General features: G+C 53.5%; 1 protein-coding gene across 2 annotated transcripts in view; it reads left to right on the top strand.

Annotated features, from left to right (window-relative positions):
• Positions 1-579: 579 nt before the first annotated feature.
• Positions 580-16,008, top strand: part of LOC139041065 (adhesion G protein-coupled receptor E2-like) — a 33,739-nt gene continuing 18,310 nt past the window's right edge. For both annotated transcript variants that reach the window (XM_070489830.1, XM_070489829.1), the window contains exons 1-12: positions 580-659; positions 3,137-3,190; positions 3,480-3,629; positions 9,445-9,591; positions 9,677-9,723; positions 9,850-9,987; positions 10,853-11,030; positions 11,113-11,220; positions 11,372-11,595; positions 12,160-12,339; positions 13,400-13,597; positions 13,881-14,116. In XM_070489830.1, coding sequence (XP_070345931.1) covers positions 629-659; positions 3,137-3,190; positions 3,480-3,629; positions 9,445-9,591; positions 9,677-9,723; positions 9,850-9,987; positions 10,853-11,030; positions 11,113-11,220; positions 11,372-11,595; positions 12,160-12,339; positions 13,400-13,597; positions 13,881-14,116 — 1,691 coding nt within the window. In that variant the 5' untranslated portion in view covers positions 580-628. The remainder of the gene's footprint in view (positions 660-3,136; positions 3,191-3,479; positions 3,630-9,444; positions 9,592-9,676; positions 9,724-9,849; positions 9,988-10,852; positions 11,031-11,112; positions 11,221-11,371; positions 11,596-12,159; positions 12,340-13,399; positions 13,598-13,880; positions 14,117-16,008) is intronic.

The following is a 16,008-nucleotide window of genomic DNA, read 5'->3' as shown; positions in this document are numbered from 1 at the left end:
CTGTGGCGCTGGAATATTACACCTCATGATTGCAGGACTGTTACGGGCATGTGCACGTGAGATAAAGTGACACCGAACTGTATACACGCGTTGTCCCAGTGTCAGGTGCTCGGTTTAGACCTTGCAGGATCATCCCATAAAAATGTAAGCTTTGACAGAAACTGGGTGAAGGGTACACAGGACAGCTTGGTATCATTTTTGCAACTTCCTGTGAACCTATATTTATTTCAAAATAAGAACTTTGAGAAATCTGTTAATAGATAAGAAATAGACAGGTCTTTTCATTCTGAATCGAGATCCTTATAGGGGCAAAGAGATCAGTAGAATGATTCTTCACATTTGGGAGGCCTTTTAAACACAGTATCACATCTTCTATCAAAAAGATATGAAAATCAGCCTCAGGCAGGGTTTTAGTGAAAATACTAGTGATGCTGTACAAATACTTAAAAGCAGAACTATGAGGTTCAGAGAAGTTAATCATGGGGCAGATCAGGGGAAGAAAGCATTGAGATAAGAGGTTTCCTAAGTCAGCTCATGAAGACAGAAGTCATACTAAAAACAGGAAGTCTTTGTCAGACACAGACCAAGATCCGATGTCCTCCCTGGCTGGGCTTGTGGACTCTGCACCATGAGAAAGAGATTTCTAAGGTTGCTGCCAGGTAGGAAGAATTATAACGATGATGAGAGAAGAATAAGCTACCTTGAGAACTGTCTATACAGTTTGAGAATGTTCTCTGTTCTTTGCCCGATTTCTGGCTCGTTTTCCCACCATCTCTGTAAGGAAGAGCGGGGAAGAAGTTTGAAGGATATTAGCTCAGTTCTGTTCAGTCCTCAAAGGAGAAAGTCAGTGAAACTTATTGCGAGGGCAAAGGTGGGGACTAAGGGATTTACCACCCATATTAGTTCAGGCTCTCCCGAGAAACAGAACCAACAGGATGTATCTCTCTCTCTGTCTCTGTGTCTCTCTCTGTCTCTGTCCGTCTGTCTGTCTACCTACCTATCTAGATTTACTTTAAGGACTTGGGTCATGAGATTGTGGAGGTTGGAAAGTCCAAAACCTGATGGCAGGCTGGAAACCCAGGGAAGACTCGATGTTGCATCTCAACTCTGAAGCCAGTCTGGGAGCAGAATTCCCTCTTCCGCAGAGGGGTCAGTCTTTTTTCTCTTCACTTCTTCAACTTATTGGGTGAGGCCCACTCAGATTGTGGAGGGTAATCTACCTGCCCAACATCTACTGGTCTAAATGTTACTATGATCTAAAAATACCTTCACAGCACCATCTAGACTGGTGTTTGATCAAATATCTGGGTGCTGTGGCCCAGGTAAAGAGATGCATAAGATTAAACATCATACCACCTATAGCACTGTTTTTCAGAAGGGTAGACAACCAAACTCTCAGAAAAGTCTAATATTCTAAGAAAAACAAAGTCCTTAAGTCTATCAGTTTTGTGTGGGTCATGGAGTGATCAGAAGGACAAGAGTGAATTAGTGAAAACTGCTATCTGTGAGGTCAGCTTACTTCTGATTAGTCTCTATTTCCCTCAACGTTTAGGATAATACATGTCACCTAGCAGGTTAGATGTTACCTATATGTTGTCCTCATTGGTTGTAATTAGTTTCCTGGTTTTTATGAAAATAGCCATATTTCTTACCATTTGCTTTCTGGAACATGATTGTTTTTAAAAATCTGCACATATTTGGCAGGGTCCAATGTGCAAAATACTGTGGGGCTTCGAAAGAAATGGAGAGCAAACTTAGCTTCTCCCAGATGTGCACAGTTTTAGGTGTGCGTGTATAACATCTCAGTAGACTAATGACCTTATTCACATGCATGGGACATTAGGATCATTTGCGCCTGCTCTGGGGGCCACACTCTAGGAACAGGAGCATGGTTGATGGGCATCTGAGGCATGGGTCGCCTGCACAGCTTTCCCGAGGGGCAGCTCCGGACTGGGTGTGGTCTCGGGCGGTCTGGCCCCGGAGCCTGGCTTTCCTCAGCACAGGTTGGAGCCACAAAAGAAAAGGACATTTCGTGGCAAGGAGGGCAGAGTGGAAGTCTAGGACTCTGACCCCTGAGAGAACCGAGCTGAGCGTGTGATTCCGCCTGACCCTGGAGTCTGGCGCATGCAGCTGTGTCTCAGGGAACAGGAAGGTAGAAGAGGAGCAGGAGGGAGCTGCTCTTCCTTTCCTTCTTCTGCTCTTTCCTTCCCTTTAGCTGACTTACGTTGTCTGTCTGCTCTGTGTCAGGCACTGCGCTAACCCATTGTTAGTCTTCACTAATCTATGGTCAGAATAAAGCTCATCCTATCACAGTTACCATTGCACCCACTTTGCACTGGGGGAAGTGTGAGCAAAGAATGGGCAGCGTTCCTGAAGCCGTGCAGCCACCAGGTACCACATCTGGGCTGCAGACGTGGGCATGTCCATCTCCAAACCCATCATCCACCAGGGTCCTCTGCCACCTTGCATAGTGAGAACTGGCAGTGCAACGTTAAGAGAAATTCATCTTTGCTTTTAGCCAAAAAGAAAAATTCCGTAAAGGCAGGCAGATCTGAAGATTTTCAGCTCACGTAGATGCAATGACAGACCCTGTGAGGCAGACTGGTTGTGGCCTGTACAGCAGATTTCATTCCTTAGTGCCCATAGTGGCTTTCACCCCACCACGCCTGCTCAGTGACTCATTTCTCAGGACTGGCCTGGGGGCCAAGGGGGAAGGCTGTGCCCTCAGTGCACTAGAGGACGCCAGGAGCTCACTGGAGGAACCAGGAAGCCATGGCTGCTGTCCCTGGAGAGTCCACTCACCAGGAGAGAGTCGCTCTACCTGCAGCTTCCTTAGTTCCCACTCCCCACCTGTTGTCACCACCCCCTGATTCCAGGGCTCCCTGCTGATATCGCTGTGCCTGTGGCTGTGGCTGTCAATGACCGAGTCCTCGGGGAGTCCTGGGGGATGGAGGGAGAGGCTGAGTCCTCGATTCCTGTGCAGTACAGGAGCCTTGGGGATGCTGCTAGAAAGACTAGAAAGACGTGTGCTGCAGGCCAGAGCCACCTCCACAGGAGGCAGTGGCCATGTGGCCAAAGGTTAAAATTGGAGCTTAACTCTCCTCTCCTTGTCATTTCTCTGTTTTTTCTGCCCCAGGACTCTCAGTGCTGCTGTTGTTGCCATTGGGAGCTGCAGCCCTGAGTTCTGGAGGTGAGTCTGCTCAGCCAGCCCCATTTTGACATAAGCTGGGGCATCCATGCTGGGGCCTGGGTTCTGTCACCAACAAGATAGGGAAAAGAGCCCTATTCTGCAAGCGAGGCTCAGAGATGGGGACAAGAGAATCTGTTTCTTCCCCCCTAAATGTCCAGATTTTTCTGAGCTCTTCCTCCTTGATGGGGGTCATCCCTCTCTGCCCTCCTCTCCTCTACTCTTGGACCCCCCGCTGACACCTGACTACCTCCATTCCATGGACTTTCTGACAGTGGTCCTTGTCCCACAGCCTCTGCCTCCGCAGCCTCTGTCCCTCCAGGCTGTGCTCCCTGGTGCCCTCAGAACTCCACATGTATCAATGCCACTGCCTGTCGCTGCCATCCAGGATTCAGCTCCTGGTCTGGGGAGATCATCACCAACCCCGCGGACAGTTGTGACGGTACTGTGGGGGCTTGGGGTGGTGGGGGCACGTGGGGACGGTGCGGGGAGACTGTGTGGCATCCAGAGCCCTCAGCCCAGAGAGCAGCACAGAAGCACGTTGTCAGGGATGAGAAAGGAGACAGGCAGGGGAAGTGTGAGGGACGTGGGCACCTGCTTTCACGGTCAGTAGGGAGAGAGTCGAGAGCTCACACAGGGCAGCTGGGCTCCGAGGGCTCCGAGTGCTGCTCTGCCCCTGACTGGCTCTCCGACATTCGGGAAGTTGGTTCTCCTCTCAGTTTGCCTGTCTGTGAGTTGGGGATAATCACTGCACCTGCCCCACATGGATGGTGTGAGATTTAACATTTCTCTGTGGGAAGAACAGGGAAAGACTAGTACACAGCGAATTATCAAAAGTGACAGCTATCATCATTGTTACTGCTGTTATTATTGTCATTATGCAACTAATACAAAGAAACGGGAGAGATAATGGAAGCAACAGGAGGAAAGACACACCCAGGGCCTGGAAGCTCAGGCCCTCCTACCAGCCAGAGCTCGCCAGGAACCCAGCTCATGACCATGGTCTCACACCTCATGCTCACAGCAGCCCCGTGAGGGAGGCAGAGCTCGGCTTGTGGTTTAAATGATCAGATTTGGTGGAAAGAGATCGAGTGACTTTTCCAAATCCTACAACTAATAATGTGGTCGAATCGAAATCCAGGTGTAAAACGAAGCGGTTTTCCTTCTTCAACAATACAGGGTCATAAAAGGATGTTATACCATTTAAATATAGTTCAGATGGTAAATTTTATGTTGTGCATTTTACCACAATTTTTAAAAATGGGAAAAGAAGAAAATTACACTGGTTTTACACTAGGAAATACTCCTCATTGACTCAAAATGGTCTTGGATGCATATTTATTGATAATGAAGGGAAAAACACTCCCTATAGATTTGAAAAAATGAGAGAAAATACCCCTAAAAGTTTCAGTAGTCTGTGGAGTGGATTATGGATAATTTTCTTTGTTTCCTAGTATACATGTGTTATTTAATATTTGGGGGAAAGTAAATTTTGTCAGGTGGAAAAAGCCAACGTTGTTGTGGCAACGACCCAGCCATCCACGACCCTGGCGGTGTTCCTAAAGTCTCCTCTGTGTGTGCGTGTGTGTCTCACGGAGATTTGTAGACAGGTGACCATGGACAGGAGACCCTGCTGCTAATGCCCCTGGATCCCGGCTCCTCTCTGGGAGGGCGCCTGTCAGGTGGAGATGTCCCATCCTCGTGTCTCCCCCCATCCCTTGCACCTCATTCTCAACGGTCCCACACTTGGCTTCACATCCTCCCGCCAACCTTGGGAACAGATGTCCAGCCATTGCCGCCATCATAGAGCAGAGGAGGGAAGCCCTGTTGCCAGGTTGGGGCTGAACACAAATCCCTCAGGCGTGCGTCCCTCCTGTCCTGTCCTGGTGCTGACACCCACAGCCTGGGTCTGGGCCTTAGAAGGGAAGTCTGCAGGTGCAGAGAAGAGAGCTCCAATCTGGGGGAGACCAGTTGCCTGCCTGACTCACCATGACACTGTGAGTCCTTTCAGGCGCTGAAGTCTCTGGTCCCCTCCTTGGATGCACGAGGGCCGCCATCCTGCCCTGCATGTTGATTCATTTTTGTGTCTGTGGCTCTTACTAAGCTGATGCTGTTTTCAGTTACACTGTGCAGCCCCTGCTCTGTGGGTCCTGAGCTGCTCAAAGGGGATGTGGCTCATGGGCATCTTTCCTCTCATGATGGGAGAACAAGGACAGAGAAGATGCCAGAAGACACCCCGATGACTCAGCTGTGAGCAGCTTGTGCTGCTTCCTCATTTAACATCCACCACAGGCTCTGTTAAGGGGAGACTTCTCTCAGGGGTGGAGATGGCAAGACTCCCCTGCAAACATCCTGGGGCATCTGGGAAAGGCCCGACCTGGGGAGCTGGGGTAGTGCCTGATGGGGAGTGTGGGTGCACTTGGGCCACTGTGCGTAAAGGGTGATGGAAGCCAGCGCTGGGCAGGCTCCTGACCACCTGGCTTTATCCCCAGGTGTGAATGATGAGCGTGGCCCTGGACAGCCCCCACTATGGCTCCCTCCCCTTCCTCGGCATCGAGAGTGGCCCTCAATGCCACTGTCACCCTGACTGGAGTGCACTCCCGGGTCCCCAGTGGTGCTGAGAGCACCCCAGGGGAGGGTCTGGAGCTGAGTCAATGCCTCCGTCTACCCCTCCAGCTGTGGAGAGGGGTGCACACCTCCTTCCAGCCCCCGTCATGGGACAAAAGAATTTCTGAATCTAGGTGCCCTCAGGCCCAGCCAGAGAGCAGAGAGGAGCACAGAATTAGCAGAATTTCTGGAGCAGATGGCTCCAGCCCAGCTGTGTCCCAGGGGTGCCACCCGGGAGCTGAGTTCTGTGCCGTCCCAGTGCAGGGTGAGCCTGGGGCCAGGGTCTCTGCTCTCTGGGAACTCTCACCTTTGGGAGGTGACCCTCTGCCCTGTCGTGTTCCAGACATCAACGAGTGTGAACCACCCTTGGCGGTGTCCTGTGGAAAATTCGTGGATTGCCAGAATGTGGACGGGAGCTACCACTGCACATGTACCCCCGGATATGGGCTCGTTTCTGGGGCAACAACGTTCAGAAATGAGATTGAGAACACGTGTCAAGCTAAGAACCACCCGCATCTGCCATCCCCTCATCCATGAGGCTTGGAGTCATTTGCGCCACTTTCTCCAGGTAGCAGAGGGCCATCCTGGCACCAACCTAATCACTCGCCCTCTTGAACCCCAAGGCTCAGAACCCTCCACAGAGGGACACTTCTGCAATTTTGGAATGTCATCCTTGCCCACATGGCATCTTATTTTCATGAAACGAGAGGGTTGGCATCAAGAGAACTCACGGGCTCACAGTGTGTTGGTACCAGCACAATATCCATCCTCTTCAGTCACTGCCAGAAGTCCACAGGGGCTCGGCCACACCAGGAGCCCCCTCAGAGCCCCCAGGCCATGATGGACCCAGGAGCCCCGTCCAGAAACACGAGATGGGGGAGATTCAAGGGCAGGTCCACATTCCCCGGCTGGTGCTGCCCCTGGCCAACATCCCCACCTGCTGAAGACGCCTCCTGGCACCTGACCCAGAGGGTCTGCCTCCATCGACTTCTCTGAACAAGGCTCTGCCCGGACCCTCCCCAGTAATTTCAGCTCATGGCCCGTGGGCAACGCGGATGACCGGGACCCGGGGGGAGCAGGTTCAGGGGTGGACAGCGTGACCTGGAAACCACCCCACACAAACTCAGAGAATTGGGTGACAGAAGAGCTCCATCAGGACCAAATGGCAAGAGAGGGTGTCATCATGGACCTTCGCCCCAGGCTGACTGTCTCCCAAGGAGGTCAAGCCCGGCCCCACGTTGACCTGGACCACTTGGGCCCAGAAGATGGAGGCTGAAACAACGCCACGGGGCCCACAGTCTGCATCTCTTGGGGGAGGCTGAGGGCTGAGAAGACAGAAACCTCTGCCACCCCTCGCCCATTAGCACCTGCTCCCCTTCCAGCCACCAGCCCTCGCCCACCTCTGGCCTTGATCCGATGTGAATCTCCCCACCTCTGTCAGTCCAGAGGATGTCTTCATGGGAATCAGGAAAAGGCACCTTCACAGCCCCAAGGCTGTCTGGCCGGACGTCAGTCAGCCCCACTGTCCACCCAGCCTGGCGCCCGCTGTCTGGGTTGCCCTGGACTGTCCAGCACCATCTCCACTCTCCCTTCTGCCGAACGCCTCCTTCTGGAGGGGCCTGGCTCAGGGGTGGCTCGTGGTCCATTTCCACGGAGCTGGAGTCTCAGAGTGAGCGTGGATGGGAGAGCACTGTCCTTCCAGTTTCACGGGAATTCCAAGGAGAACTCAACCAGAAGCACCCGCCCTGGACAAGGCCATCACTTGGTCCAGGGTGGTGCTGCTAGGGGAACGCAGCATTTCCCTGCTCTTGATTCCAGGAAGGCCCACCTGGCCATTGACCGAATCCTCAGACGCAGGTAGCCTTGGTGTCCCCACCCCAGCTGGGAGCTGCCCAGGGAGGCTGAGGGAGTCAGAGCTGGGGACAGGGAGGACTCAGGCCGCCTCCAGCCACTTCTGGACATCAGCGCATCCAGGCCACCATATCCACCCACAGGCCTGCACGTGAATGAGAAAAGGCGCCCATTCACCAGGGAACAGACAGTGGGGCCTTCCAGATGCTTCTCTGCCGGGAAACATGGCTGCCTCCCAGCCCCGAGGGCTGCCCACGGCTGCAGGCCGCGTCACCTCTCCTTCCCCTTGCAGACGTGTACGAATGTGTGCAGAAACCCAGAATCTGTAAAGGCAGCAGCATCTGACCAACACCCCGGGCAGCTACCCCTGCACGTGCCCGCCGGGCTTGGAGCTTAACCCAAAGGACCCGAATCTGTGCACAAGTAGAGCCCCGGGGAGACACCGAGGCTGGATGCACTGGGAAGGGGCCGAGGCGGGCCCTGCAGCCCTAGGAGGAGCCGATCCTCAGGCCTTGCGATGCTGAGCCTGCCCAGGGCCCACCTCCCTGAAGGTCCCCACAGAGCAGGGTGGCAGCAGGGTCTCTGGGCCTGGGTCCCCTGTGGATCCCCCTGCCCCTGAGAGCACCCCCAGACCTCGCCCCTTCCTCGTCTGTCACATGGGAGCAGAGGAAGCTGTCACTTCCACTTTCCAGAAAGGGAACCAGGAAGGAGCCGGCAAGTGTCCTTGGTCAAAAAGTCCAGTCCCGCCCCGTGGCTGAGCGGTTAAGTTCGCACGCTCCGCTGCAGGCAGCCCAGTGTTTCATTGGTTCGAATCCTGGGTGCGGACATGGCACTGCTCATCAAGCCACGCTGAGGCAGCGTCCCACATGCCACAACTAGAAGGACCCACAATGAAAAATATCCAACTATGTACCCGGGGACTTTGAGGAGAAAAAGGAAAAAATAAAATCTTTAAAAAAAAAAAAAGTCCAGCCCCCACTACTCAGTTTCCCTCCTGGTTTCTCTGCCTGTAAACTGGGGGCCGTGGTCCCTGCAAGGCCACGTTGCAGGGAGGCCACCATATGGTGCTTTGAGGGCGAAGGTGAAGGTCACCAGGTGGTGGCACGTGCAATAATGGTGGGGTCCTGTGCCGGGCAGTGACGGGGGTGCAGTGAGTGGAGGGCAGGGCCTGACCCTCTGGCTTTGTCCTCAGATGTGAAGGAATGTGCCTCGGGGCACAATCCCTGCCACAGCTCCACCCACTGCCTCAGTGTCTTGGGCAGCTACAAGTGCCGCTGCCACCCTGGCTGGAAGCCGGTTCCTGGGTCCCCCGAAGGCCCAGACAGCACCGTCTGTGCCGGTCCAGAGCTCAGCAGCTGCACTCCTGGGGACCCCCACCCAGAACAGCTGCTCACATACTCGATGGCTCCCATGCGGACCCAGCAGCATGAAGGCTGGGGGCGGCTGCTGGGCCAGGCGATAAGCCTTTTGAGACCAAATGGGAAAAGATCTGGGGGTCCTGGGGAAGGAGCTGGGGTACCATGGGGAAGGCTCCTGGGACCCCAGGCAGCAGCTAATTACTAACTGGGGTGAAGGTTCCCACTATTTCACAACCTGCACATCCGTCTGGCTCACCTGCTGTGTCACATTTGCACTCCCCATGACCTGGGGTCACCACTCAGGGTGTGCCTTCACCAGGTGGCATCACCTCCAGCCCAGGGGGGGAGGGGAGGCAAATACGGAGAAAGGGGAGGGGCATGGAGGGGAGAGGGGCCTCCTCCAGGCTGTGACCTGGCCTGACCCTGTCTTCTTGTCCCCAGATGTCGACGAGTGCAGCTCTGGTCAGCACTGGTGCCACAACTCCACCGTCTGCGTCAACACCATGGGCTCATACAGGTGCTGCTGCCGCCCAGGGTGGACACCCCTGCCGGGGTTCCGGGACAACCAAAACACCACCGTGTGCGAAGGTACCTGATCTGACCCGACCCCAGACCCCACCGCAACAAACACAGACCCTCTTACCCCTAATGAACCCCTGTCTGTCCGCTGCAGAGATGTCCTTCCCCACCTGGACTCCGCCCCCCGGAATCCAGAGCCAGGTGAGTGCCCCCAGCAGGGACCAGGAGGTAGGAATCCCCTGTGCAGCCTGCCCTGTCCGCCCCTTTTCCCCCAGCTCCCCGCCCACCCTCGAGGCTCCCTGACCCCTTCTTCTCCCCTCCCCCCAGAGTCTCTCCGGCTTCTTTGAAGGAGTCCAGGATCTACGCAGACACTTCAAGCCAGCCTCGGCCCAGAACACCGTCCGGGTAGTGACAGGACCCAGGGGCCCAGGACAGTCCCCTGCGGTGTCTGGGGGATGCTTCCGTGTGAGTGGAGACAGCCCCAGCAGGGCCTCTGCTCAGGGAGACTCGTGTCCGTGTGCGCCATATACACGCCGTGTCTACACCAGTTAACTCAAGCACGGACGTGCCCACACAGCCTGAAACGCGCACGTGCACTCGAGGGGGAGAAGGGAGCAGTTAAGGATTTTCTCTCCGGAGCTGGGCCACGAGGGTTCAAATCCCCCGCCCCACCCACTGCCCCTCCCTGCCGAGTGACTTCAGGCAAGTGACTCCACCCGTCTCCTCACTTCATAAACGAACTAAGAGAAGAGGCTCCAAAAACAGCAGCTGGCGCCCGGGGCGGGGGGCGGAGCTGGTGCGCGCTTAGCGGGTAGAAAAGCGGGAGCCCGTATGTCATTTTAAATTTTCTGGTAGCTACATTAAATAAAAAGTACAAGTAAACAAGGGAAAGTACTGAGAAAATGACCTTTAACCCAACAGATCCAAAACATTACCATTTCAACACAGAATCATAAAAATGTCACTGAGATATTCCACGTTCTTTCTAACTAATTGTTTGCAATTTTGCTGCGTATTTCACACTTCAAGCTCAGCTCCATTTGGAGCAGCCACATTTCCAGTGCCCGACGGCCACGTGGCTCGTGGCAACTGTTCTGGGTGGAGGCGCAGGAGGCCGGTCCTGAGGGACGTCGAGGCCGTGGCTGTGACACACGCACAGGCCACAGGCTGCCCCCTCACTGGTCTTCTGGCTCCTGCGGGGTCTCGATGACGCCCACCTGTGCTCCCCAGGCCCCGGGGGGTCCTCCTGTGTCCCTGGTGGGGGAGAGCTGGGTCATTCAGGTGGCCCCTGTGGTGCAATGACTCAGCGGCTGTCACCCACCACCCCCAGGACCTCATCCAGTCAGTGGGCGAGCTGCTAAAAGCCCCCGGGGACCTGGAGACCCTGGCCCTGCCTGACCGGCACCACACGGTCACCCACCTGCTCTCGGGCCTGGAAGAAATCCTGAGGACCCTCGCCAAGGCCATGCCTGGAGCCTCCTTCACCTACCAGTCTCCTGAAGGCACAGGTGAGGCCTCGTCCTTCCCTGCCCGCCCCAGCCCAACGCATGTCCTTCCCCGGACCCCTAGTCACTGCCCCTCTCCCCTCAGAGCTGTCCCTGGTGATCCAGGAGCAGGGACACGGGAATGTCACCCTGGGCCAGAGCCACGCACGGATGGTCCTGGACTGGGCCATGGCGGCCGGGGCTGTGGGGTCAGGTAAGGCAGGGTGCGGGGGACACCTGTGGAGAGGGAGGGGGCTGGGATGTGGCTAGGGGTGAGGCTCAGACGGGCTCCCCCGGGACGGCCAGCCTGGATGAGGCATCTCAGGGAGGAGGGAAGGCAGAGGGGCCGGTGTGTCTGTCCGCAGGCCCTGCCGTGGCGGGCATCCTCTCCAGCCCCAACATGCAGAAACCGCTGGCCAACGCCTCCCTGGAGCTGGACCCCGAGAGGCAAGCCGAGCTGGAAGAGACCCACGACAGCCCGCTCCGCGGCATCCAGTGGAGGATCCTCTCGGCCGTCAAGTCAGTCCTTCTGAGCAACACGAACACGACGAAACTCGACCCCAAGGTCACCGTCATCTTCTCCCACCGTGTGAGTCCTGGGGTGGGGAGGGGTCAGCCCCACTACTCACCCGGTAGCCAGGGTCAGAGTGGTCCCTCTGCAGCCCACCTGCGCCCACTCTGCTCCTTCCTCAAAACTCAGGGCCTTTGCGCTTGCTGTGCCCTCTGCCTGGGACACCTTTCCCTCACGTGACTCAGCCCTTTACATGTTTCCAGTCTGTTCAAATGTCACCTTCTCTTTTAGGCCTCCCCTGACCTCCTTAACTGAAAATTACAACCTGGAGCCACAGCTCTCCTTCCTCTCCGCCGTGTCTTTCTTTTTACACTTTTAAATAGCGCCTGACACCTTCCAACACACTGTCTAGTTTACTTACTTATCAGGTCTATTATTTACCCTCTGTCTCCCTGAGCATGTCAGCCCCACAGGGCAGGGACGTGGGTCTGCCCTGGTCACGGCTGCGCCCCCGCCTGGCCCACGCAGCAGGCGCTCAGCGGGCAGCTGCATATGAAGAACAGCCCTCCTCAGCCTCAGCCCGAGCTCAGGACCCAAGGGGGGTCCAGGCTAACCTCTCCGGTCACCCCCACCTGCCCACAGCCAGAGACGCCCGGGACACGGCAGGAGCTGATCTGTGCCTTCTGGAAGGGAGCTGGCCACGGGGGCGGGCACTGGGCCACCACAGGGTGCCGGAGGCTGGGCAGCCGGAACGGCAACACCACCTGCCTGGGCTTCTTGCCGGGCAGCATGGCCATCCTGGTGAACCCCGAGGATGTGGAGGTGAGGGCCCTGAGAGGGGCTGCGTTCAATGTCTGTCACACTACAACCAATTCCCACAGATGCTGCAGCTTAAAGACCCACAGATGTGTCACCCCCAGTCTCTGCAGGTCAGCAGTCCTGCGTGGTGCAGCTGTCTGTCGGCATCTTACAGGTCTTACGAGCCTCTCCTCTGAGGCCTGGGGTCCTCCTCTGCACTGTGTGTTGTTGGGGGACTTCAATTCCTTGCAGTTGTAGGACTGAGGTCCCACTTTCTTACTACCTGGCAGCGGGGGACCATGCTCAGCACCTGGGGGCCGCCTGCATCCCTTCTCGTGTGGTCGTCTCCTGGGCTCTCTCACAAGGTGTCAGAGTGCCTATCTCGAGGCCAGCAGCTGAAGCTCCCTCACATGAAAACTCTCTCGAACTTTGAGGGTTTTTCTCCTAGAAAATCCCGGATCTTTCAGGGGCTCACCTGGTTAGACCAGGCCCACCCAGGATAAACTCCTTCTCTTCAAGGCAATTGATGTAGGATCTGATGTGGGCCCTCCATGTGCCATATGCCTTCACAGCAGCACTGGACTGGCTTTTGACTGGAAACCTGGAAGAAGGGGTGTGTCCACGCGGGGGCAGGGATATGGTCGCCAAATTAGACCTCTGCTCACCTCAGGGGTCTCTGGTGCAGGAGTGCTCAGGGGCTGCAGAAAGGACGATTTGGCAGAGGGCACCAGGGAAGCTGGTGAGAACAGGTGGGTCAGGGGCCGTGTTGGCCTCCCCCACCGTGCAGGTGAGCTGGTTACTTCCTCTAGGTCACCAGACCAGAGAAGCATTCAGGCAACTCATGAAGGAAAACAAACCCTTGTGACAGGCAGGGCTTCGTCCAGGCTCTGAATCAATCAGTTCACAATCCCATAGTGTCCTAACATTCTGAACGTTTAGGTACTTAGCCACAAACATCACAAATTTACCTGGCCTCTCCATTCCTACATTTTTCTATGCCTAAAAAGAAAAATAAAAATGGTGGAAGGGCCATTTCTCCAGAGCAGGAAGGAGTGACTGTGCTCTCCTCTTTGCTGGGTCCCAGAAGGAGGATCCCGTGCTGGATGTGATCACCTACGTGGGGCTGAGCCTCTCTCTGCTGTGCCTCCTCCTGGCAGCCCTCACCTTCCTGCTGTGCAGAGCCATCCAGAACACCAGCACCTCCCTCCACTTGCAGCTCTCGCTCTGCCTCTTCCTGGCCCACCTCCTCTTCCTCACGGCCATCGACCGAACGGAGATCAAGGTACTGACCCAGTCCCAGTGGACCCTCTGGCCTGCCCCAGGGGGTGCTGGGTCCATGGGAGCCATGCTGCCCTGGATGCCTTAATGAAATGATCTTGGGTCCTGGGGAAGGTTAGGGGGTGAGTGACCAATGTCACATTGACTGATGCAACTAGACAACAAACCCTCTCTGACCGCTCCTTCATACGCATCAGACTTCTCCCCAATGGCAAGGCACGGGAGAGGTCCTGGGGCCACACTCCACGCTGACAGTCCCTCCTGGTGAGGCCTCACTCCTCCCCCAGGTGCTGTGCGCACTCATCGCGGGCGCCTTACACTATCTCTACCTGGCCTCCTTCACCTGGATGCTGCTGGAGGGCCTGCACCTCTTCCTCACTGCACGAAACCTGATGGTGGTCAACTACTCCAGTGTGAGCAGGTTCATGAAGTGGCTCATGTTCCCTGTGGGCTACGGCGTCCCGGCCGTGATCATGGCCATTTCTGCAGCATCCAGGCCTCATCTCTATGGAACATCAACCCGGTAAATACACTTTCCCGTTTGTCCTGCTCTTCTCCAGCATGACCTTGGCCAGCATAGCATTTGGATTATGCCAGAGCATAATATGCAGAGAAACACTAAGTAATAATCCCTAGGGCATTTTCTGGAGGAAGATAATAACCGTTAAGGAGAATTTCTTTCAATCTCTGACCTTGAAATTGCAAAGATGAAATCAAAATTTTAAAAATCTAACCTACTTCTGTATCAAAATCCAAAGGATATTCCAATTTTTCATTTGAAAAAGTAGAGCTGATTTAAATAATGAAAATACTAGATTGTATCACAGTTAAGATTTAGAAGGTGCTTATTTTTGGCCAGGCACTTTTCTAACCATTTTTGTATGTGTTATCTTAATCAGTCCTCACACCAATAGTATGAAGTAGACGTGTACTGTCCCTTGTCCCATTTTACAGTTGAGTAAACTGAGGCACACATAGTTTAGGTAAATCCCCATAGGTGCATGGCTGCTAGGTAACAGAGCTGGGATTCCAATCCAGACAGCCACGCTCCAGAGCTTGCAGGCTTTTATTTTCAGCTTTTCATACTAGGTTTATTGTTTTTATATTTTTATTGAAATATATTTCACATCCCTAAAATTTACCCCTTTAAAGTGTCCAGATCAGTGGCTTTTAGACTAACCATGGAGTTGTGCAGCCTTTGCCACAATCCAATTTTAGAACATTTTCAACTCCCCAAAGGAAAGCTCGTGTACAGTAACATTCACTCCCCATTCCCGCTACCCACTCCTCCGCCCCAACCCCCGACAGTCACTCATCCACTTTGTGTCTCTGTGGATCTGCCTACTGTGGATATTTCACATAAATTAAGTCATGCATGCGATCTTCTGTGACTGGATTCTTTCACTTAGCATGGTGTGTTCAAGGTTCATCCATGTTGTAGTGAGTATCATGACTTCATTCTTTGTTGTTGTTTTGTAAATAATATTCCATTATGTGAACATTCCACATTTTGTTTATCCATCCATAAGTTTATGAGCATTTAAATTATTTCCATTTTTTTGCTGTTATGAATGATGCTGCTGTAAACATACATGTACAAGTTTTTGTGTGGACTTGTGTTTTCACCTGTCTTGGGTGTGTATCTACAAGTAGAATTGCTGGGTCATATGGCAAATCTATGTTGAGCATTCTGACAAACCACCACCTGTTTTCCAAAGTGTCTGTCTCATATTTTACATTCCCATCAGCAATATATGAGAGTTTCAATTATCTCCACATCATTGTCAACACTTATTTTCTACATTTTTTATTTTAGCCATCCTCATGAGTGTAAATTGATATTTCATTGAGGTTTAGATTTGCGTTTCCCTACTACTAATGATGTTGAGCATCTTTTCATGTGCTTATTGACCATTTGCATATCTTCTTTGGAGAAATGCCTATTCAAATCTTTGGCCCATTTTTAAATTGGGTTATTTGTCTTTTTGTTGTTGAGTTGTAAGAGTTCTTAATATATTCTGGATACTAGTCCATCATCAATGTACGATTTGCAAATATTTTCTACCAATCTGTGTCTTTTCACTGTCTTCCTAATGTGCTTTCTTTAAAGCAGGAAAGTTTTTCATTTTTGTGATGTCAAATGTTCCTATTTTCTTCTTTTGTTGGTAGTGCTTTGGATGTCATATCTAAGAAACCATTGCCTAAACCAAGGATGCAAAGACATTCTCCAGTTTTTTCTTCTAGAAGTTTTATAGTTTTAGCTGTTACAGATATGTCTGATAGCTGTTGAGTTAATTTTTATGTATGGTGTGAGGAAGGGATCTAATTTTATTCTTTTGCATGTGGATACCCAGTTTTCCCAACACCATTTCTTGAAAAGGATGTTCTTTCTCCATTGAATTGTCTTAGCCTCCT

The sequence above is a fragment of the Equus asinus genome, chromosome 19 (genome assembly GCF_041296235.1).
Source record: "Equus asinus isolate D_3611 breed Donkey chromosome 19, EquAss-T2T_v2, whole genome shotgun sequence".
Taxonomy (NCBI): Eukaryota; Metazoa; Chordata; class Mammalia; order Perissodactyla; family Equidae; genus Equus; species Equus asinus.
This window is presented reverse-complemented; position numbering and strand designations above follow the sequence as displayed.